Source organism: Neomonachus schauinslandi, chromosome 11 (genome assembly GCF_002201575.2).
Source record: "Neomonachus schauinslandi chromosome 11, ASM220157v2, whole genome shotgun sequence".
In the NCBI taxonomy this organism is placed as follows: domain Eukaryota; kingdom Metazoa; phylum Chordata; class Mammalia; order Carnivora; family Phocidae; genus Neomonachus; species Neomonachus schauinslandi.
Window position 1 is genome coordinate 48,435,882 of NC_058413.1, and position 23,023 is coordinate 48,458,904.

General features: G+C 38.8%; 1 protein-coding gene across 1 annotated transcript; it reads right to left on the minus strand.

The window, feature by feature from the left end:
• Nucleotides 1-15,401: 15,401 nt before the first annotated feature.
• LOC110576458 (olfactory receptor 481) lies at nucleotides 15,402-16,346 on the minus strand. Its single transcript, XM_021685653.1, has one exon. The coding sequence runs from the start codon at nucleotides 16,338-16,340 to the stop codon at nucleotides 15,402-15,404; it is 939 nt and encodes a 312-aa protein (XP_021541328.1). The 5' UTR covers nucleotides 16,341-16,346.
• Nucleotides 16,347-23,023: the final 6,677 nt, after the last annotated feature.

Consider the following 23,023-nt stretch of genomic DNA (forward strand, 5'->3'; position numbering starts at 1 on the left):
ATGTACTTTACTGTGCATGCTCAAAATTAAAGATAAATCAAATATAAACATCAGGTTCTGAGTGCTGCCGCAGATTCCTCCTTCCTGAGGGACTAGTTATAACCCTTACCCATCACCTTCAGTCATGTAGATGGAAGGTCTGTCTATGGGTCTTTTTGCACTTGCTCCTCGCACTGCTGGGGTTTCCATTTCCTGCTAACTGGTTCTGATGAGTAGACATTGGACTAAATCAAGTCTATCATATTTTCTGTGATTTTGCTCCTTTAGTTAAATGCTCCTGTTCTGATGGCAGTATCCCCACAGTTGTCCCCTTATTTATGGCTGACTCCATCATCATAGTCACAGTGTGTGTCATAGGGTCCTACATCTGTATTCTCATTACCATCCTGAAGATGAGCTCCACCAAGGGATGCCACAAGGCCTTCTGCAACTGAACATCCCACCTCACCACGGTCACTCTGGTTTGTTTTTTTTTTTTAAGATTTTATTTATTTATTTGATAGAGAGAGCGAGTGACAGCACACAAGAGAGCACAAACAGGGGAGAGAGGCAGAGGGAGAGGGAGAAGGAGGCTCCCCGCTGAGCAGAGAGCCCGTTGCAGCACTCGATCCCAGGACCCTGGGATCATGATCTGAGCTGAAGGCAGATGCTTAACAACTGAGCCACCCACGTGCCCCCGGTCACTCTGTTCTATGGGACCATCACATTCATTTATGTGATGCCCAAGTCCTGCTACTCAACTGACCAGAACAAGGTGGTGTCTGTGTTCTACATGGTAGTGATCCCCATGTTGAACCCCCTCATCTACAGCCTCAGGAACAGTGAGATGAAGGGGGAATCTGACGACAGAGCTTGGCAGAAAAATATTTTCTTAATTAAATCTGTTATTTTATGATTTTGATATGATAATATACCATAATAATAAAAGGAAATAGTATCTATGGTCTAAATACATAGGACCATAGGCCATTAGCCAGTGTGGAGCTTTCTAGTAAATGAAGAGGGTGGATTTTTTTTTATATCAAATTATAAATCAGAGGCCCATAGTGAGTTACTTTAATGAAATTCATAATTAGAAACACATATTGATACACGTGAAGGCATACCTTATCAGTTGAAATCCTTTTAAAATTTAATTCACATATTTTCTTCAAATATTCTCTGCCATAAGTTAGGGTTATTGTACCTCCAAACCTTTAAGACTGTGTCCATTTTCAATAACATTTTATCCTGTAATGAGTGTGATAACTCTACGTATAACTGAGTACCTCTGAGAGGAAATGACAAAGTGGAACCAGACAGAAAATTGGTGGGATTGTTTTTCCCGCAAGAAGGTCATCGGCTGAGGATGGGCTTTGTGGACCCATGAAATTCTGGCCTGTGCACTTGATCTCTGGCCCAATCACAATATGGGGCTACCCAGAGGATAAGAGGATGAGATGGCCCTGACTGACCTGTGAATTTTGTCAGGTTAAAACAGGTGGCTTCTCTGTGGAAATGAGCAGGGTTCCTGGCCTCCTTAAGGACAAGGAGTGAACAAAGTCTTGGAAGAATTCATGGTCAAGCCCATCCTGCTCAGGAAATTGGAGGGAACTGGACTCTCTTCTGAATTTTTGACTGCACCCTGTAGGACTTAACCACCTTTACAGGTTGACTACAAACACATTTACTTTTCCTGCCCCCTCTTTAGTGTTTCAGACACAAAAATCTTTCTTTTTGCTGACAAACTTATAGGGCTTTATCATTTCATTATTTGTTCTTTCATGAATTCAAAAATTATATTGAATGATCTTATATTCCAGGGATTGTCCTAGGCTATGGGGAATATAAGCGAAAAGCATCCAGGCTATGGGGAATATAAGTGACAAGACTGCAGAGAAACCTGCTCTCATGGAATTTATCTTATAGCATGGGAGATACAATGACACAAACAAGTTGGTGATTCAGATTATTAGGAGAGCCATGCTTAGAGAAAGAAAAAAACTGCTAGAGCAGAGTAAGGGAGACCATAACATGTCAGGGGCTAGGAGGAGTCAATGTAGGTCTCACTGGGAAGGTAACATCTGAGCAAAGATGTAGGAGGTGAGGACATTTCTTGGTTAGGTAATATGGTTACCTGTATACACAGGGGCAAATTTAATCTCCCACTCATATGCATATAATTTACCTTTGGGGCAATGGCAGGCTTGATCATTTTTACCAGTCCAAAGGTGAGCACAACTGGAACAGATGATAAAATGTTAAATAGATCTTAAATTCCGCATTAGAGGACAATAAGGAATTGCCTCACCACAAACTGAGAACCCAGAGAAGTAGACCTAACACTCAAAAATGCTTTTTGGGGCACCTGGCTGGCTCAGTCAGTGGAGCATGTGACTCTTGATCTCAGGGTTTGAGCCCCATGTTGGGTACAGAGATTACTTAAAAATATTTTTTAAAATCCTTATTAAAAAATGCTTTTGCCATGAGAGTATTTGACCGATCAGAAGGAAGTGTTGTTACCAACTCAGGTGGAGGATTTAGTGTTCTTTTGGGATGAGAGGATAAGTCAAAACCAAGGATATGTCCAGGTGACGGTTCTGAATGATACACCTCACATATATCCTCAGGAGAAGGGGAAGCCTGAAATGACCAAGTCTCCCACAGATTCGCTGCCCTGAAGATGGAGAGTCTAAAGCCTTGAACTTGGATATAAGATGGTCAAGGACAGGTGGTGCCTCAAGGTGAACTGAATAAGCAAACAACTCAAGCCACCATGATTCCTATCAACAATTATTCAAATGCAGTAACTAGCACACAGTGAAAGATAATGACTAGCAAGAAAGGAAACAAAGTAGCACCAGGCATGGGAGCCAGTGCAAACAATGAACAACAGAAACAGAACCACTAAGATTTAAGATATGGAGATTAATAGACACAGACCATAATAGTACTTTGTTTACAAAAAAGATAAAGAAGATTATAGCAATGTCAACAGCAATATTGTACTACAGTTTCTCAAGATGTCCCCATTAGGAGACAATGGGTTGAGAGTACAGAAGAACTCTTGTATTACATACTACAACTATATGTGAACTGGCAATTATCTCAAAAATTGTAATTCAAAAAGGGGGGCATGCATAGGAAGACCTGGGCACCAGGGCATTCTGAGAAGTCATTCCTGCTTATATCTACTGCAGCACTCAGCCAGTGAGGTCCTTGAAGTAGACCCAGATTTTAGTCACAAGGTATCTATAGATAAAGTTCAGCATAAAGGCATTCAAGAGCTACAAAAGCAAAAATAGCTTGAGTGTCCATGATCCTGGAAAGAAGAAAAAGAAAAACCCTTACTGGGAGCTCACCATTCTGTATCACTTTTCATCTTGAGGAATTTGCTAAATGAAAAGTAATGTCTGAGGGGCTCAAAAACATATAACCCAGATTACTTGCTGATAAACCAAACAGTTTTTTGAAGCTGTAAGAGGCTGGGGAAATTGTAGGTCAGGGTCAAGCAAGGAGGGAAGGTCCTAGCAAAAACCCTATGCTTTCAACGGGAACACTCAGAGCAAGAGCAAACCAAATCATCACAAAGACTGAAACCCAGTTTCCAGTAACCTCAATACTATTTTGGATTAAGGTGTTCTGCCTCATCCTAAATGCCTACCTAAAGCAAAAATAAATAATCTCTGAATGAGATTTAAATCATCCATATTCTCAAGTGTTCTCTATGATTTGTTTTCAGCATTGAGGTATAATTAACACATAGGAATTGTGTATATTTAAAGTTTACTACTTTATGCTTTCATACATATATATTGTGAAATAATCCCTGTAATCAAGTTAATTAACATATCCATCACTTCCCATAGTAAGTCACACAGAGGTAAGTCTTCATAATTGTTTTTCATGATTCTTTCCTTCTTCTTCTTATGTTTCATTTCTCCTTCCTTGGTTCCTTCTCTCAGCCCTCCGTTTTTCCTCTCTCCTTCCTTCTTTCCTCCATCTCTCCTTTCTTGTATTGTTAGAGCCAACTGATAGAAAAATTGATAACAATGAACAGTAATTTTCTAAGAACCACCTCTCGGGGCACCTGGGTGGCTCAGTCAGTTAAGCAGCTGACTCTTGATTTTGGCTGGGTCATGGTCTTGGAGTCCTGGGATCAAGCCTCGCCTTAGGCTCTGTGCTCAGCAGGGAGTCTGCTTCAGGATTTTTCTCTCTCCCTCTGCCCCAACCCCTGCTCCCTCGCACGTGCTCTGTCTCTGAAATGGATAAATAAATCTTTAAAAAAAAAAAAGTACTACCTTTCAAAGTTCTCTCTACAAAACCCAGGACTCTTACTTTATATACAGACAGAACACAGAATTTTTCATGATAGTTAGTTGTTAGTATATAGAGATACAACTGACTTTTGTATGTTAATCTTGTACCCTGCAACTTACTGAGTTTATCAGTTCCAACAGTTCTTTGGTGGTCTTTAGGATTTTCTATATGTAAGATCATGTTATCTAAAAACAGTGACCGTTTTACTTCTTCCATTCTAATTTGGATGCCTTTTATTTTATTATTTTTTTAAGATTTATTTATTTTAGAAAGAGAGAGAGAGTACACACCCAAGCGGGTGAGGAGCAGAGGGAGAGAAAGAGAGAGAATCCCAAGCAGATTCCATGCTGAGCATGGAGCCCCATGTAGCGCTCAATTCCATGACCCTGAGATCATGACCTGAGCAGAGATCAAGAGCTGGACGCCTAACTGACTGAGCCACTTAGGTACCCCTGGGTGCCTTTTACTTCTTTATCTTGCCTAATTGCTCTGGCTAGGACTTCCAGTACCATGCTGAACAAGGAGTACTAAGAGTGGGCATCCTTGTCTTATTCCTATTCCTGGAGGAAAGCTTTCAATCTTTCATCATTGAGCAGGATTTTAGCTATGGTCTTGTCATTTATGGCCTTTATTATGTTGAGATACATTCCTTCTATTCCCAATTTGTAGAAAGTTTTTATTATGAAACTGTGTTGAATTTTTTTTTAATTTTTTTTTTTAAAGATTTTATTTATTTATTTGAGAGAGAGAGAATGAGAGACAGAGAGCATGAGAGGGAGGAGGGTCAGAGGGAGAAGCAGACTCCCTGCTGAGCAGGGAGCCCGATGCGGGACTCGATCCTGGGACTCCAGGATCATGACCTGAGCCGAAGGCAGTCACTTAACCAACTGAGCCACCCAGGCGCCCGAAACTGTGTTGAATTTTATAGATGCTTTTTCTGCATCTATTGAGATGATCATGATTTTTATTTTTCATTTGTTAATGTGGTATATCGCATTTATGATCTATATATGTTGAGCCATTCTTATATGCCAGGGATAAATCCCACTCTATCCTGGAATGTAGTCATTTTAACATGCTGTTGAATTGGGTTTCTTTTCTGTAGTGTCCTTATCTGGCTTTGGTGTCAGAGTAATGTGGGCCTCATAAAATGAGTTTGGGAGTGTTCTCTTCATTTTGGGGGAAGAGTTTGAGAAGGATTGGTGTTAACTCTTCTTTGAATGTTGGTAGAATTCACCAGTAAAACCATATGGTCCTCAGTTTTTCTTTGTTGGAAGGTTTTGGATTATTGCTTCATTCTCCTTATTCATTATTGGTGTTCAGATTTTCTATTTGTTCCTGTTCAGTCTTGTTAGGTTGTATGTTTTTAGGAATTTTACCATTTCTTCTAGGTTCTCCAATTTGTTGGTGTGTAGTTGTTCATAGCAGTCTCTTATGATCCTGTATTTCCATAGTGTCAGCTGTACTGTGTCCTTTTTCATTTCTAATTTTGAGACTTCTTTCTTTTTGTATTAGTTCCTCAAAGATTTGTCAATTTTGTTTTTCTTTTCAAAGAATCAGATCTTAGGGACGCCTGGGTGGCTCAGTCGTTAAGCGTCTGCCTTCAGCTCAGGTCATGATCCCAGGGTCCTGGGATCGAGTCCCACATTGGGCTCCTTGCTCAGTGAGGAGCCTGCTTCTCCCTCTCCCTCTGCTGCTCCCCCTGCTTGTTCTCTCTCTCTCTCTGACAAATAAATAAAAATCTTAAAAAAAAAAAAAAGAATCAGATCTTAGTTTTGTTGATCTTTTCTATTGTTTTTTGGTCTCTATTTTATTTAATTTCTGCTCTTATCATGGTTATTTCCTTCCTACCTCCTAACTTTGGGCTTAGTTTGTTCTTCTTTTTCTAGTTCCTCAAGGTGTAATGTTAGGTTTTTCAATTTTCTTAGTTATTTTTTATGGAGATAATTAACATATAATGTTACATTAGTTTCAGGTAGACAACATAATGATTTGATATATGTATATATGGTGAGATGATCATCACAATAAGTCTAGTTAACATCCAGCATCACACAGTTACACTTTTTTTCCCTCTTGTAATGAAAGCTTTTAAGATTTACTCTTAGCAATTTTCAAGTATACAATATGTTATTATTAACTATAGTCACCATGTTGTACATTAACTATAAGTTTGTACTCTATGACCAATATCATCCCATTTCTACTACTCCTTAACCCCTGGCAACCACTATTCTACTTTTTGTTTCACTAAGTTCAACTTGTCTAGATTCCACATAGATAGCATGTAATATTTGTCTTTCTGTCTCTGGCTTATCTCACTAAGCATTATGTCCTCCAAGTTCACACAGTATTGCAAATGGTAAAATTTCCTTTTTTGAAGGCTGAATAATATTCCATTACGTATATATGTGAGTTTCTTTACTTGTTCATCTATCAATGGACACTTAGGTTGTTTTCACATCTTAGCTATTGTGAATAATGTGGCAATGAACATGGATGTGCAGATACTTCTTTGAGATATTAATTTCTTTTCCTTCAGCTATATACCCAGAAGTGAAATTTCTGGTTCATATAGTAGTTCTATTTTAATTTTTTGAGGAACTCTATACTGTTTTCTATACTGGCTATACAAATTTGTATTCCTGCCAACTGTGTACAAGGATTCCCTTTCCTCCACATCCTAACACTTGTTATTTCTTGTCTTTTTGAGAATACTCATTCTAACAGGAGTGAGGTGATAGCTCATTGTGGCTTTGATTCACATGCCTCTGTTCATTAGTGATGTTGAGCACTTTTTCATAAACCTATTGGCTGATAAAGTGGTAAAAATAGAGTATTTCCAATGAAATCATCACTTCGTGTATAAAGCAATTAAAGTGCATTCTAATTGCCTGATATATCCTGGTTGCACTCCTTTCCTACTACAAAACCAGGCGTAGTTTTAAAATATTTTAAAATGAGAAAAATATTTTAAAATGTCATTACACATTTACGTACATATAACACATACATGCATATACGCACAGGCGCGTATGTGTGTAGTAAACATACTGAAAAACAGTTTGGAAAACTATTTTCAGAACCTTTGTTGCCTTTGGAAGAAGGAAAAAATTACACTAAGATGGAAAAGGAGAAAAAATGAAAGAGAGAGGGAGAGTGAGCCAACAAGAGAGAGGGAAAATCACTAATTTACTTAACGAAAAAAGGAGAAACTACAAAGTCTTAGAGTTGAAATGAATGAAAGGCCACAATACAGAGAAACTTCAAGGAATTTTAAGAATGACCTTGTTCAGCTCTATTCAAAGAAATAAGGAAACTAGATGGGAATGGATGAATTTCTGGAAAAATAAACTGATGAAAATTACTGCAAAAGAGACATTTTTAACATACCAGATTTTATGAATAATATAGAAAAGTCTGTCAAAGAGCTATTCTTTCTATTCCCCAGCAAAGGAATAGGCTAGATGGTTTCACAATTAACTTTCTTGAGTCCTCAAAAAGCAAATAATTCAAAAGCTATTTGACTTAGAGCTTAAAAATCAAAGCTAGTTTATGAAAATCACAGAAGTGGAAGGTGCTATATATAAAACTGAAGAATCTAATTGAGGCCATTGTAGTAAGATTCTCAGGTGGATTGTGGAAGATGTTAGACGCTGCAAGGAGTCTAGGCATTTTGAGGTCACACTGTCTAGGCACAGCCACATGGTGTGAAGTTGCCAATGCCAGGGACTGAGGGACTGAGGTGGGAAAAAGATCAAGAGGCTGGTGGCAATTTGCTAAAAAAAATGAGAAGAAACTGGGTTGTCAGTAAAAGACCCTGAGGACAATAGTACAGTTCACCCTTGAACAACATGGGTTTGAATTGCGTGGGTCCACTTACATGGGGATTTTTTCTTTTTTTAAAACATCTTTTTTTTTTTTTTAAGATTTTATTTATTTATTTGATAGAGAGAGAATGAGAGAGAGAGAGCACATGAGAGGGGGGAGGGTCAGAGGGAGAAGCAGGCTCCCTGCCGAGCAGGGAGCCCGATGTGGGACTCGATCCCGGGACTCCAGGATCATGACCTGAGCCGAAGGCAGTCGCTTAACCAACTGAGCCACCCAGGCACCCCGGGGATTTTTTCAATAAATATAGTACAGTACTGTAAATATATTTTCTTCGCTTATGATTTTAACATTTTTTATTCTCTACCTTACTTTGTTGTAAGAATACAGCATATAATACATATAACATACAAAATATGTGTTAACTGACTTTTTAAAAAAATATTTTATTTATTTATTTGAGAGAGAGAGAGTGCATGTGCACACACATGGGAGTGGGGGGTGAGGGTCAGAGGGAGAAGGAAAGAGAGAAGCAGACTCCCCGCTGAGTGAGGAGTGTGGAGTCCCTTATGGGGCTCCGAGTGGGGCTGGATCCCAGTCCCTGAGATCATGACCTGAGTGGAAGTCAGACACTTTACTGACTGAGCCACCCAGGCACCCCAACTAAGTTTTTGGGGGAGTCAAAAGTTATATGTGGTTTTTGACTATGCAGAGGTCAGTGCCCCTAACCCCTGCATCGTTCAAGGGTCAGCTGTATATTGTTTCATAGCTGCATAAGATTGGTGTCAATGAGGAAAATGTTTTATCATAAATATGCAAACAGATGACTTAGAAATATAGTAAGAAGCTAGGAGAACATCAACATTGTGTCCAGTGCCCGTAGCATAGGCAAGTGAGCAACTTCCTTTCAACAGAGCCGAGAAGCAATTGTGCCCTTCTCAGACAACAAGGTTCAGTTAAAATGAAGAGGTAGAGAACGAACTCTGTGTAAAGTTGACGGGTGGCGTGAAGAGTCCAGAATGTCAGCAAAGCATCTTGGGAGAAAACCCTGCAAAGAAGAATCTCAAGAGAGGAAGCGTGAGGTTGTGCTAGAGTGAGTGCAGGTGAGGAGAGCTACCGAAGTGCGTGTAACTGGGATTCAAATCACAGCTTCATTGATTATAGGTGGTATCAGAGCCTACTGGGTCTCTGGATCCCATTCTTTAACACAATTAAAATTTGGCTACAGTTCTCTGACCAGCCATTTCACAAACTTCACTATTCCATTTTCACATGTGAAAGTCTCTATTTCCTCATATAATCATCTTAAACTTTTTTTTTTTTTTGAGAGAGAGAGAATGAGAGACAGAGAGCATGAGAGGGAGGAGGGTCAGAGGGAGAAGCAGACTCCCTGCCGAGCAGGGAGCCCGATGCGGGACTCGATCCAGGGACTCCAGGATCATGACCTGAGGCGAAGGCGTTCGCTTAACCAACTGAGCCACCCAGGCGCCCCATCTTAAACTTTTTCATCTCATTGTTTAAGTCTCAGTTTTGACTAAGTAGGATATACCCCTGGGATGCAAGTTTGTTTTAACGTATGCAAACCAGTCAATGTGATAGACCACATTCACAGAATGAAAGATAAAAACCATACAATCATGTCAACAGATGTGGTAGTTATACATCGTGGAATATTATGTAGCCATAAAAAAAGAAGGAATTCTTGCCATTTGCAATAAGATACTGTAGACATAATGCTAAGTAAAATGAGACAAAGAAAAATACTGCCTGATCTCATTTATATGTGGAATCTAAAAAAGTAGAATCTAGAAGCAGAGAGTAAAACAATAGTTACCAGGGTTAGGAAGGTGGCAGAAATGGGGAGACATTGGTCAGAGTACAAAGTCGCAATTATGTAGAATGAATATGTTCTAGAGATCTAAAGTACAGCACAATATGTGTAGTTAATAGTGTATTTTATACTGGAAATTTGCTAAGAAAGTAAATTTCAGTTGTTTTCACCACACTCAAAAAGGTAACTATGTGAGGAGATGGATGTTAATTAGCTTGACTGCATTAATCATTTCACCATGTATATGTATGTCAAAAATCATGTTGTACACCTAAAATATATACAATAAATTTAAAAACCTTAAAAATTTTTAAAGTTTAAAGAATGGCAACTAGCACTTTATTCTTACCATTTGAATAGAAACCATTGTATTTTTAAGAAACATTTCGTTGTGAACTTCTTGAAAGAAAAACACATGATATATTCAACTTTGTTTCCTCAGTTCATAATCTACTGCGAGGAATAAAGAGACCAAATATTCATTGAATTAGAATTAATGTTTAACCAACAGATATTTGTCGAAAACTTGCTGTGTAGCAGACCCTGTACTTTGAGCTAAGGATAATTAGTTCAACATCCCACATTTCTCCTTTCACCTACCTGTTTCTGCAACTGCATTTCCAGCTAGCAATAATCGCCTTACTCCTATTTTCCTTTATGCTTCAGTTTAATGTCATTTCCTCAGTAAGTCCTACCTTGAGCCTCACAAATAAGTGCATTTGCCAAACGATATCAACAGGAACACAGACTGAGCAAAAAGCCAAAGCCTGGGGGTTTTGGCAATGGGGCAGGGTGAGTACGAGAAGTTTGAGGTCAGAGATGCCAAGGCAGCTGAGATTTGTGCAGTCAAGATCCTAGAGAGGAAACACTGTAGAGATGTGAGCCTGAAATCCCATGTGTAATTTCTCTTTTAAGGGATTTGACGACTTTCAAGTTGCACGTGGGCTGGCAAGATATCAGAACACCAGGTGGCCATCTGCCTGGGGGAGGCTGAAGATCTCAGCAGATTCTGGCATTTCGCATTTGATAGGCTAAGGTAGAGGAGACCTCTAACACCTTTTCCTTCTACTTGGGAGTCCTGAAAGACTAGATCTTAGGGGTAATTACTACATCCAAGAAATAAGGCCAAACCAGAAATAGATCATCCCCAACAAAGCACAGCACCTAACCTACCCTGGAAATAACACCACTATTTTACCAGAAGGCAAGTTTAGGAGTTATACTGTACAAGGAGACATGGAGTTGTTTTGTTATATGAATGACCCCTCTGGGGACTAAAATTCCATTTCTTCAAAGAGATTAATCCAGTGCTCTATCTGCCTTCTAGAAGACAACTGAATACATTTTGGAGGAAGATAATCTCGTCTAGAGCCTCTATAACTTTTTATCTATATTGCCCATCATTCAAAAAAAAACAAAAGGATGAAGTATGCCAATAATATGCCAGGACCAAATGCATAAAAACCAGGTACTTCAAAATAAATATTAAAAATATGTCTAAGAAAAAACAGAGAAATAAAATGAAGAATCACACCAGAGAACTAAATACAAAAACATTTTTTTAAAAAAACAAAGAACCAAGTTTAAATCTTAGAAACAGAAAATAAATTAGGAATTCAGCAGATGAATTGGACACAGATTGGACACAGCAGAAAAGAGAAATAGTAAACTGAACGATAGGTCAGTAGAGAACAAACATGTTACTGGATGGAGAAAAAAAATACAAAAAGTGTGAGCTATACAGGAAATTGTGAAAAGATTTAACACATGTGCAACTGAAGTCCAAGCAAAAAGAAGTAGAAACTTCTGAAGAAATATTCAGTGATAATATTCCAAACATGAAAGAACATGAGCTACAAATTCAAGAAGCCCTGCACCTTCCAAACATGGTAAGTATAAGAACAACCACACTTTGAGAAATCATAACAAGACCACAGGAAGCCAAAAGCAAATGTTAAGAGCTTCTGGGGTGTTGGTTTTCAACCTTCCTCTGGGAGTTTCCCAGGTATGATTTGAAACCAGCCCCCTTACATACAGGGCAGGGAGAAAGAAAAAAATGAGGCGGCCACTCCAGGTTGGAAGGTGGCAGTTTAGCAAAGGGAACTTACATTCAAGGCTTGTCTTGGGCGACAGCAAGACGGCAAATGGATCCCCACACCCACCAGCCAAACCTTCAAAGCTTGTAAAGAGGCTTTAACTGGGTGCAGCCAGGCAGACCATGCAGGTGTTTTCAATACCAGTTACTGTCTCAAGCCTTTGTCCTTGGCGCAGTCTCAGGGAGCAGGGAAGACAAAAGGAACATTCCAAGGACAGGGGAGACGGCCAGGAGCCACTGAATGCCTGGGTCCAGCTCTTGGGTCAATGGGCGGTCACGTCTTTTTGATGATTTCCCCAACAAGGGGGAAATACAAGACATTCCTTTTGAAAAAGAGGAGGGAAGAGGGTGGAAGACTGCTAGCTGAGTTTTTGAGAGAAATGATAGAAACAAGAAAACAATGGCATCTTAAAAGTGCTCCAAGATTTGTAACTGGTAACCTAGAATTCTACCCAAAAGAGTTATCTTCAAGAATGAAGGTGCACAGAACTACACTAATCCATTTTCTCAGTGTCCAATTCTTGGTTTTGATATGGTGCTTTAGTAACTCCTGGGTGAAACTGCATAAAGGGTACACAGGACCTTTTGTACTATTTTGCAGCTCCTTAAATCTATAATTATTTCGAAATAAAAACATTTAACAAGTGAAAAAAAAAAAATGAAGGTGCTGCAAAGACTCTCTATGACCAAAACCAAACGAACCCACCCCAGACTTAAGATTCATCACCAGCAAATGTGTAGTAAAAGAAGAAATAATAGAATTTTTTTAAGCAGAAAGAAAGTCAATGCTGGTATAGACATAGTGCTGAAGAAAGGAATGAAAGGCATTGACCTGCATTGGTAGGTAGATGGTAATCCTGTCGCCACTGCCCACTGCCCATAGCCTCAGATTAAAATGAGAAAGAAAGGAGTACTCTCTTGTAGAATCTTCTAAAATAGCAACTTTACTGAAGTATAATTTACATACACACGATTTAAATATATAGGTAGATGACTTTTGACAAATGTAAACGCTTGCACAACCACCATCCCAATCACAGTATTCAATGATTTCCTCACCCCCAAGAAATTACCTGTCACCGCTTTGCCTTCAGTCTTCTCCAATATTCTGCTGCAGCTAGGGTTCACAGAATATGAGGAATGTCAGTGACTTCCTAAGTCCCAAAACACTCCAAAAGAAGAACATTTTCCTGAAATTTATATGGACTAAAAACTTTTAACAACACAGTAGCTCAGGATCTTTACAATTTTCTCCCGGTTCATATTTCTGCCTTCTAGGGAGCAATCTACAATCTACAGTTATCAGGAAACTTCTAAAAAAAAAATTCTTACAAAAGGAGTTTTTGATTGTTCCCACAGGCATATTCTTGATCCTTATTTTTTGATGTGCTCTTTGGGGAAAATGCTTTTTCCCATTCCTATTATTCTCTATCCCCCTTTGGAAGAGATATCTATTAGCATAACACACCTTTCTTAGCCTTCACTCCTTCCTCCCCTAGAAGTAGTAAATTAGCTGATGGTAAGTTTGGAGGGGAAAACTAGATATGTAGTTGTATTAGCTTGTGAGAGCGGCTATAACAAAGTACCACAAACTGAGTGGCTTAAACAACAAAAATTGATTCTCTCACAGTTCTGGAGGCCAGGAGTCCAAGATCAAGGTGTCAGCAGGCTCGGTTCCTTCCGAGGGCTGTGAGATCTGTTCTAGCTCTCTCACTTAGTTTTTGATGATTTGTGGGCAATCTTTGGAGTTTCTTGGCTTGTAGAAGCATGACCCATTTCTCTGTATTTTCACATGAGGTTCTCCCTGTGTGTTATCTGTATGCAAATTCTCCTTTTTTTTCCTTTTAAATAAGGATACTAGTCATAGTGGATTAGAAGCCCATCCTACTCCAATATGACTTTATCCTAACTAATTACATCTGTAACATCTGTATCTATTCCCAGATAAGGTCACATTCTGAGATACTGGTGGTTAGGACTACAACATACGAATTTTTGAGGGACACAATTCAACCCAGAAGAGCAATCGCAACCTTTCCCCTTCCCCGTTTCTCTTGGGAGCGAGCTTGCCCTCAGTGCTCTGGGCTACTCTTGGCCATGCTGTAAACAGATGGGGAAAGACCCAGTCTCACTGGGGAGACCTGAGTGTTTCCAGTACTGCCAGGGACAGAGAAGGAGAGTGTCACGTTCTGGGATTCAGAACACCTTCTGCCTTCTCTTTTTGCCATTTCCTCAGTTGATTTAGACTTTGGGAGGGAAAAAATAGGTGCCAAAGTGTATTCTCTCCAATAAAAGAGGTAACAGTGCCACACCACACCACTTACATCTGGGTGATTGGATTACTGAATCCCTTAGAGTGGAAATACAAAGGAAAAGTCTCTGCATGGACTTACCATAATCAACCGGAGAGTCTTTAAGTGCCTAGAAAGGAGAGACTTAGATAAGGAAGCGTCAGTATGCAACATGTCTTCCATCTGACAGAAGGAACGGGGTGGAGGGAGGCAGACTATTTTGATGGGTATGCAGTGATAGTCACCCCAAATCTCTTGCAAGTACAAGGCCTTACAAAGAGATGCCACTTATTGAGAAAGGACCAGAGGAGAAGGAATAGTTTTGTGAGAAGTATGATAAATTCAAGTCAGGATGCCCTGAGTTTGAGAGTCTTGGGGGAAAGGCCAGTGGAGAAGTTCATCTGTGCTCCAAGGAAGGGTGTGTAGGGATTCTGTCACCACACAAGTGGCAGCTGAACTCAGGGGAGAAGATAAGATCACCCAAGGGGATCGTGGGTGTTATCTGGTTTGGCTCTCTTAAAGGCCACACAGAGGAATCATGATCTTTGCTCTGGCTTAAATAAAGTGAAAATAGAAGCTTTTTGGAGACACTAACATCAATGCTTCCAAAAGGTTAAATATCCATTGACAAAGGCAGGGCAGTACCTTTAAAGGAACTGACCTGAACAGCCTGACTTGTCAATATTACCATTTATTACACATCTTCTGGGGACAAGTTTTTTTCCCAAAATGTTATTTAACAAGATGGAATTCAATTAAGTTTGATCTTTGATGGAAATAGCTTTCTTTATTTAAATAGGACTCACAGCTGATGAATGGAACTATTTTGCAAAGGTATTCTTACCTTGAAAAGTTAATATTTAATTTGAATGAAGCAGATTTCCATGTTAATGATATATTTCACTTTCTATATGGAAGTAAACATTGGCTTTTTACATATATAGGCGTTCTTCACTATCAAAGTGATCAACTTAATGATAAATATCATCAAAGTATACAGCACAAATGTTTCCTCAAATCATTGGTTTGTTATTTATGGATTCATATCTGATGTAATTCAGGAGAACCAATGTGCTTTAGCCATTAGTTTTCTCATGGCCTCTTTCACCTCCTTGTTCCTCAGGCTGTAGATGAGGGGGTTCAACATGGGGACCACCACTGTATAGATCACTGATGCCACTTTGACCTGATCGGCTGAATAACTCGACTTGGGCATCACATAAACAAACAAAACTGTCCCATAAAACAAAGTGACTGCAGTGAGGTGGGAAGTGCAGGTAGAGAAGGCCTTCTTCCTCCCCTCAGTAGAGCGCATATTCAGGATTGAGTGGAGGATGTAACTGTAGGACACAATTATGGTAAACAGTGTGCTTATGAGGACAGATGCAGAAGAGATGGCAGGAGATATTTCAGCAATATAAATATGGCCACAAGAAAGCTTCAAGAGTGGAAAGAGGTCACAGAAAAAATGGTTGATTTTATTTGGTCCACAGAAGGATAGATTCATCAAACAGCCCGTAAATGATGAGGCATTCATGCATCCACCCAGGTAGGAAGCCCCCAATAGGAGGAAGCAGACCACTGGGGACATCTGGGTAGAGTAGAGCAAGGGAGAGCAGATGGCCACATAGCGATCATAGGCCATGGTAGCCAGCAGGAAGCACTCTGTAGTCCCAAAGGTGACATCAGAGCCAAGCTGGGCTATACAGCCAGTGACAGGGATGGTCGTTCTCTCTCTTAAGAAACTCATGAGCATGACTGGCGTGACTGACGTGGAATACCCGATGTCCACAAAGGCCAAATGGCTGAGGAAAAGGTACATTGGGGTGTGAAGCTGTGGGCTGCTTCGGATTAAGATGATTATACTGATATTTCCCACTATGGTAACTATATAAACTCCCAGGAAAATCACAAAGAAGATGGCACATAGTGTGGGGTTATCTGTTAATCCCAGAATAATGAACTCTGTCACTGTTGTATGGTTTTCAGTCTCCATCTATCCATTTAATGGTGCCTATTGAAATCAGAACCAGAGGCGGTTACACTGGTTGAAATTACCCCACATTTAATGTAGATATCTAAACAGAACCGTACAATTACAATTTTTAAATGGTAACTCTGCCTCACTCATAGAGTACTTTGTGCACATGAATTTTTTCAAATTCCATGAAAATATTAAAATTGAAGACTCAGTGATCTTAGAATTCAGCTATTTTACTCCTATTTGTATACCATAGAGCAAGTCTTCCCCATGTGTACCAGAAATACATAAAAGGGTATTACCCCAATTCTGATTGTAGTAACATAAACTGTAAATCACCGAAATGATCATGGAAAGGCCAGCTCTTGATTTTCCACCCCCATCCCAAATGTGCCTCTGCCCCAGTATTCTCTTTTTTAGTAAATACTATCACCATTTATCCAATTATTGGACAAACAATATGGAGCTGACTTTGACATCTCTTTCTTACTTGATCCTTTTCCTGGAATGAAAAAATTACATCCTTAGTCATAATGATACCAGGGGCTGGAAAGTGTCTATGTCCAAGATGAAAGGGCCAAATAGAATTTTTACTATTGTTACAAGCTAAATCCTGGATATTTTGCAAAATCTTCCAGGACTTATCTCTTACACCATACTTTTTCATCCTTCTGAGATTGCATGAAGCAGTAAGAAGAGTCCAGGTATTTTTATGGACTGGGATTAATTGGAAAGTGAACTGAAATGAAGCATTTGGGGAATTGCATTAGTAAGTTTTGGTCTCATCAGTTCTATTTAGCAACTATAGGGAAATAGGAAGTGAGAGCATATGATGGTGATGGGGGGGAGAGGGTAGAGAGGTATGGATGCAAGTAGCCAGCTAGTAAGGCTAGGAAATTGGATTGAAAGAAAGATTAGCATTTCAGAATAATACTCCCTTAGTTCAAATTAGAGCACATGATCAAGGACAGGGGAGAATATATTAAGTTACATTCAGTCATTTCCATGGCTCTTCTAGTTTAAAGACCAAAATATGCTGAATAATCTGCTTCTTCCTGAAGAGCTTCTATCTGAAGAAGAATTAAGAAAAAAATAATACGTAACTGTCAGCAACCATGCACATTTTACTCAATGTTACATGTTAATCATGGCAATGACGTCCTACAGTATGAACAGTACTAGGGTTACGTGTCTGAATCCTCACATTTTGGCATTTTTAATGAGACAAAGCCTCAAACTGAAATAAATTTTTTGAGAAAAAAATAAATGGATGAAAGACATAAACGTTTTCAAAGTTGGATATGAGAGCCAGCAGGGAAGGCAAAGGGATGTGCAGAAATACCTCGGACTTTGCAGCACACAAACTTGGGATTGGTTTCTAGCTCTACCTCTCACAGTCTATGGAATCAGAGGCATGTTACAAGAAGTTGTTGATCTTCTGTTTCCTTACCTGTAAAAAGGAAATAATGATACATACCTCATGTGATTCTTGTGTTAAAAATGATATGATGTGGATGAAAAGACCAAGCACTGTGTACGCAACAAATAAATGCTCAGTTACTAATAATTTACTCGAAATAATCAACTTGTAACTTCTTGTACATATAAGAGAATCAAATATTTCTGTGTCCCTAAAAAAGAACAAGGATAAATTAGCGACACATCCACTGCAACACTAGGGATAGGCTCCAAGGAATTGTCACTGAACGGCAGAGCCATATTTAAGTGAGGCTTGTGTCATTTGAGATAAGGCCCAAATCACTTACTTCACTTGTAATTACAAATTAATTAGTTATTTGTTTTGGAAAACTACATTGAGAATCCATTGGGATAGAGAAGTTACATGTGCACATCTATTGGGACAGAGAGATAACATGTAAACATGATTACATAAAAATGTATGAATGAAATACATACTCTGAGGTTCCATTTACTTTTTTAATTAAATGAAAAAATTAAACATTTCAATTTAAATTGAAAATAATTATAACATTTTACTCTCATTGAAGTTGATTATTAGATCAACATGAGTAATATGGCTGTGACAATTTGTGGCATTTCTGAAATGTGGCTATATTCAGTGGTTGAGGTTTTCATGTCACCTATGTTTAGCAATAATTTGGGTTTGCTAGTACAGTTTAATTTACAAACATGAATCCACTGGAATTGCAATATAAGTGATGTACGTTTAAAAAAATCATATATTTTTCACATGTAATATGGATCTGTCCTAGGACACTTGACATACACACCATGCTTATTGGTGGCAGACATTTCTCACACACATGCTCTTCCCTCTTCCCTTTGTCAATTTTGATCCACCAACATGTAAGCTTTCTAATAAAACAATGAAGCTCACACTAACATTTTTCTTAGGACTCTGCCATCCACAACTGCCACATAGACTGGCAGGTTGTCAAAGATACATGGCCACAATCAACTCTGGCTGTATTCTTGAACCATGGCCACATAGCACAACATTCTCTAAGGTTGAAAGTCAGGTTCCTTTGATTCTGGGACAGCCCATCAATCGTCTTCAGAACAAAGCTAAACCTGATAATCCACATTAGAAAGATCTAACAGCTCAAACACCTCAAATCCAGCAAATTAGGAAATGGACATGCTGTGAGACTCTCTGTCCTAGAAAGATATTATTCCTTTAGGTTTTAAGGAAGCCCAGCTGTGGCTGATGAATGACACAAATAGGTAGCCATCAATTCCACAAAAACATTCCAGATCATATCTGGGAGAATTAAATTCCCTTCATTCCTGTACTTCTCCCAACATTTTGTTTACACCACTTGATTAGTCCCCATTATAGTTGGAAGATCTTGTTCTTTCCCCGGTGTGAAAGTGCCGTGTCTATGACTAATTATTTTTGTAACCCTTTTTAATGGTGTAGTGCTGAGAATGTAGGAGGCACTAAACAGATGTTTGTTGAATTAGTGTTAAACAATTTTTAGAAAATCTTTCTCTGTATCAGATATTACACTGTGACCTAAAGATAAATAGATACTCCTACATCTCTATCTTTACCTAACTACAAACCATCTTATGATTGTAGTCATCACTCTACCTCCTTCCAATGGAAGACTAATTCCTAGTCACCTTAGGTCTCGGGTTTAAATTTATTTCACCATTGAAGCATCCTCTGACACCCTGGACTAAGTCATAGTCTCACAGTGAATAGTTTCAGAGAGCCCCGAAATGTATTCTGCACTTTTACTTATGTAGGTACTAGTGTAAATAATTGCTCACTGTCTTTTTTTTTTTTAGATCAATATCTACAGGTGGGATTACTGGATGATATGGTAGTTCTATTCTTGATTGAGTAACCTCCATACACCATTTTGCATTCCCAAAACAATGTACAAAAGTTTGCTCCTTCTTCATATCCTCACCTACACTTGTCTTTTGTTTTGTTTTGTATTTTTTTTTATAATAGCCATCTTGGCACATATGAGGTGATATTTCATCGTGGTTTTGATTTACATCTACATGATGATTAGTGATGTGGAGCGTCTTTCCTTGTACCTCTTGGCCATTTTTACATTTTTATGTCTTCTTTGAAGAAATGTCTGTTCAGGTCTTTAGGCCATTTTTTTAAATCGAGTTATTAGTGTTTTTGCTATTGAGTTGTTTTTATTGAGTTGTTCCTTATATATTTTGGAAACTAACCTCTTATTAGATACATGGTTTACAAATATTTTCTCTTATTCTGTAGTTGCCTTTTCACTTTGGTGATTGTTTTCATTGCGGGACGGAAGTTTTTTAGTTTGATGTAGTCCCACTTATCTATTTTTGTTTTTGTTGCCTTTGATTTTGATGTCATACAAAAAAAATTTATTGCCAAGACCAATGACATGAAGCCTTTCTCCTGTGTTTTCTTCCAGGGGTTTTCTTCTTGCAGTTTTAGTTCTTACATTTAAGTCTTTAATACATTTTGAGTTGATTCTTGTGTGTAGTGTAAGGTAAGAGTTCAATTTCATTCTTTTGCATGTGGATATCCAGTTTTCCCAACACCATTTATTGATGGGACTATCTATCCTTTCCTCACTGTGTATTCTTGGTGCTCTTGTCGAAAATTATTTGTACATGCATGTATTTATTTTTGGCTCTCTATTCTATTCATTGCTCTATATGTCTGTCTTTATGTCAGTACCATACTGTTTTAATTACTGTAGCTTTGCAGTATTATTTGAATCAGGAAGTGTGATGCCTACAGCTTTGTTCTTCCTTCTTAAGATTATTTTGGCTGTTTGGGGGCCCTTTGTGACTCCATATGAATTTTAGAATTGTTTTTCCTATTTCTATACCAAAATTCCATTGAGATTTTGGTAGGGATGCACTGAATCTGCTTTGGGTAGTATGGATATTTTAACAAGCCTACCAACCCAAGAACCCAGGATGTTTTTACATTTGCTTGAGTCTTGTTTAATTTCTTTTATCAATATTTTGTAATTTTCAGTATACAAGTCTTTCACCTCCTTCGTTGAATTTATTCCTAGGTTATTTTATTCTTTTTGGTGTTATTGTAAATGGGATTATTTCCCTGTGTTTCCCTGTGAGCAGAGAACTACGGCAGGTTGCATACCTGATGGCAGGTGCAGAGTCTGGCCTGATTATACTGAGAGACCTTGAAGGGGTAGAAGGAATTTGTTAATCCTTGGATGTCAGTGTGAACTGCCTGGACAGACAGAAATCTAGAAGAAACCCAAGTGCAAAAAAGAAATCATTTCACCCAAAAATTCCCTTCTCTTACACTCCAAGGATTTTACCTAGAAAACAGCCTTGGAGGAGGAACTGGTAATATAAGCAAAATCACATAGTCCCACACATTCTCACAGTAAATAGAGGTGTGGGCCTTGCCTTTTTGAATTCATAGGCAAAACAAAATATTTAAAATTATAGCCCAACACTGAGTTTCTAAAGTATAAAGCCTCGAGATGAATATTTGAGAGAATATCATTATAATCTTGGATTGGGTAAAGATTTCTTGAACTTGTTGCTAAAGCACTAAACAATAAAGAAAATATTATTAAATTAGACTTCATTAAAATTAAAAACATCTGTTCATCAAAAGATACAATTAAGAGAGTGACAAGGCAAACCAGAATAGGAGTGTAACTTTAAAATGTACAAATCTGACAAAGGACTTATAGACAGATTATAGTAAGAACAAATCAATAAGAAAAGTACAATATGAGAATAAAATTGGCAAAGGACTTGAAGAGACATTACACAAAAGAAGACATACAAGTGGCTGATACATATTTTTTAAATGCAGAACGTAAGCAATCCAGGGAGATGAGAGGGAACACTGCCCAATCACTTCATTGTAAAACCTGGTGACTAGCCTGGGATTCTCTGGTGTTATCTTTTTTAAAAAACTGTGGATAAATAACTTCATCCACGAGAGAGCTGAGTTACCAGGACTTCTTTAAGCTAACTCCTTCTGTAGGCTGTCTTTATATCCCTGACTATTTGCAAAGAGTTATACTTTCACCAATGTATATGCCAGGAACATTGAATTGGGGAGAATTGGAATCTACTCTTGCTCTAGGACTCGTTTGACACACACCACTTTTGTAATAATTGGAAAACCATATTTTACTCTTCAAACATGATTAATCAGAAGTCATGGGGATGGTTCTGGAGGCAGGGAGGTAATTAAGGAGGCTGAAAACTATCCAGGCTCAACCATAAACACCTAAAATAAAGCTATGACCGAGTGGTGGCAATGAACACCTTGGGAGATATTACAAAGAAGGATGGCAGGTATATTGCTTGCCTTCAGCAGCCTGGATGTCTTAATTCATAATTTTATACCCTGGAAATACCAACTGGCTTGCTGAAAGAAAGCTCCACTGTGCCGTAGCCCCCTCCACAGCACCACTCCCCGGTAGTTTTTCCTACTATTCAAAGGCTTGTCAGCAAAGGTTCAAAGACAAGTGTTTGCAGACAAACCTTTGAGAAATATGAATAACTACTGGGAATTCTCAAAGGAGCTCTCAAAGACTCAGCCTTCAGAGTTCCTTCTGTGTTACCTGGATTGAGTCATCTTGGTGACAAAACTATGGAATAAATTCTTTTGGTCTGTCTTATTTTATTTTATTTTATTTATTATTTTTTTAAAACATATTGATTATTTTTTTTTAAGATTTTATTTATTCATTTGAGACACAGAGATAGAGAGAGAGAGCACGAGCAGGGAGAGAAGCAGAGGGAGAGGGAGAAGCAGGCTCCCCACTGAGCCAGGAGCCCGATGTGGGGCTCGATCCCAGGACCCTGGGATCATGACCTGAGCCGAAGGCAGACGCTCAGCCATCTGAGCCACCCAGGCGCCCTGGCCTGTCTTATTTTAGGTGGGAATAAAATTTTTCAAGACTCCAGCATAACCACTTCAAAAGATTATGACAACCCTGTATAAGACAGACCAAGTTGGGGTGCCTGGGTGGCTCAGTTGGTTAAGCGCCTGCCTTGGGCTCAGGTCATGATACCAGGTCCCGGGGTGGAGAACCAGGTCGGGCTCCTTGCTCAGCAGGGAGCCTGCTTCTCTCTCTTCCTCTGCCCCTCCCCCTGCTTGTGCTCTCACTCTCACTATCTTTCTCCTTCTGTCAAATAAATAAATCAAAATAGACTGGCAACACTACCATCAATTGCATTTCCATTGAGTACATGATGCTTTCTAAGATGTT

Coding starts and splice junctions, on each gene's coding strand:
- LOC110576458 (XM_021685653.1), bottom strand. CDS start 16,340: ATGGAGACTGAAAACCATACAACAGTGACAGAGTTCATTATTCTGGGA.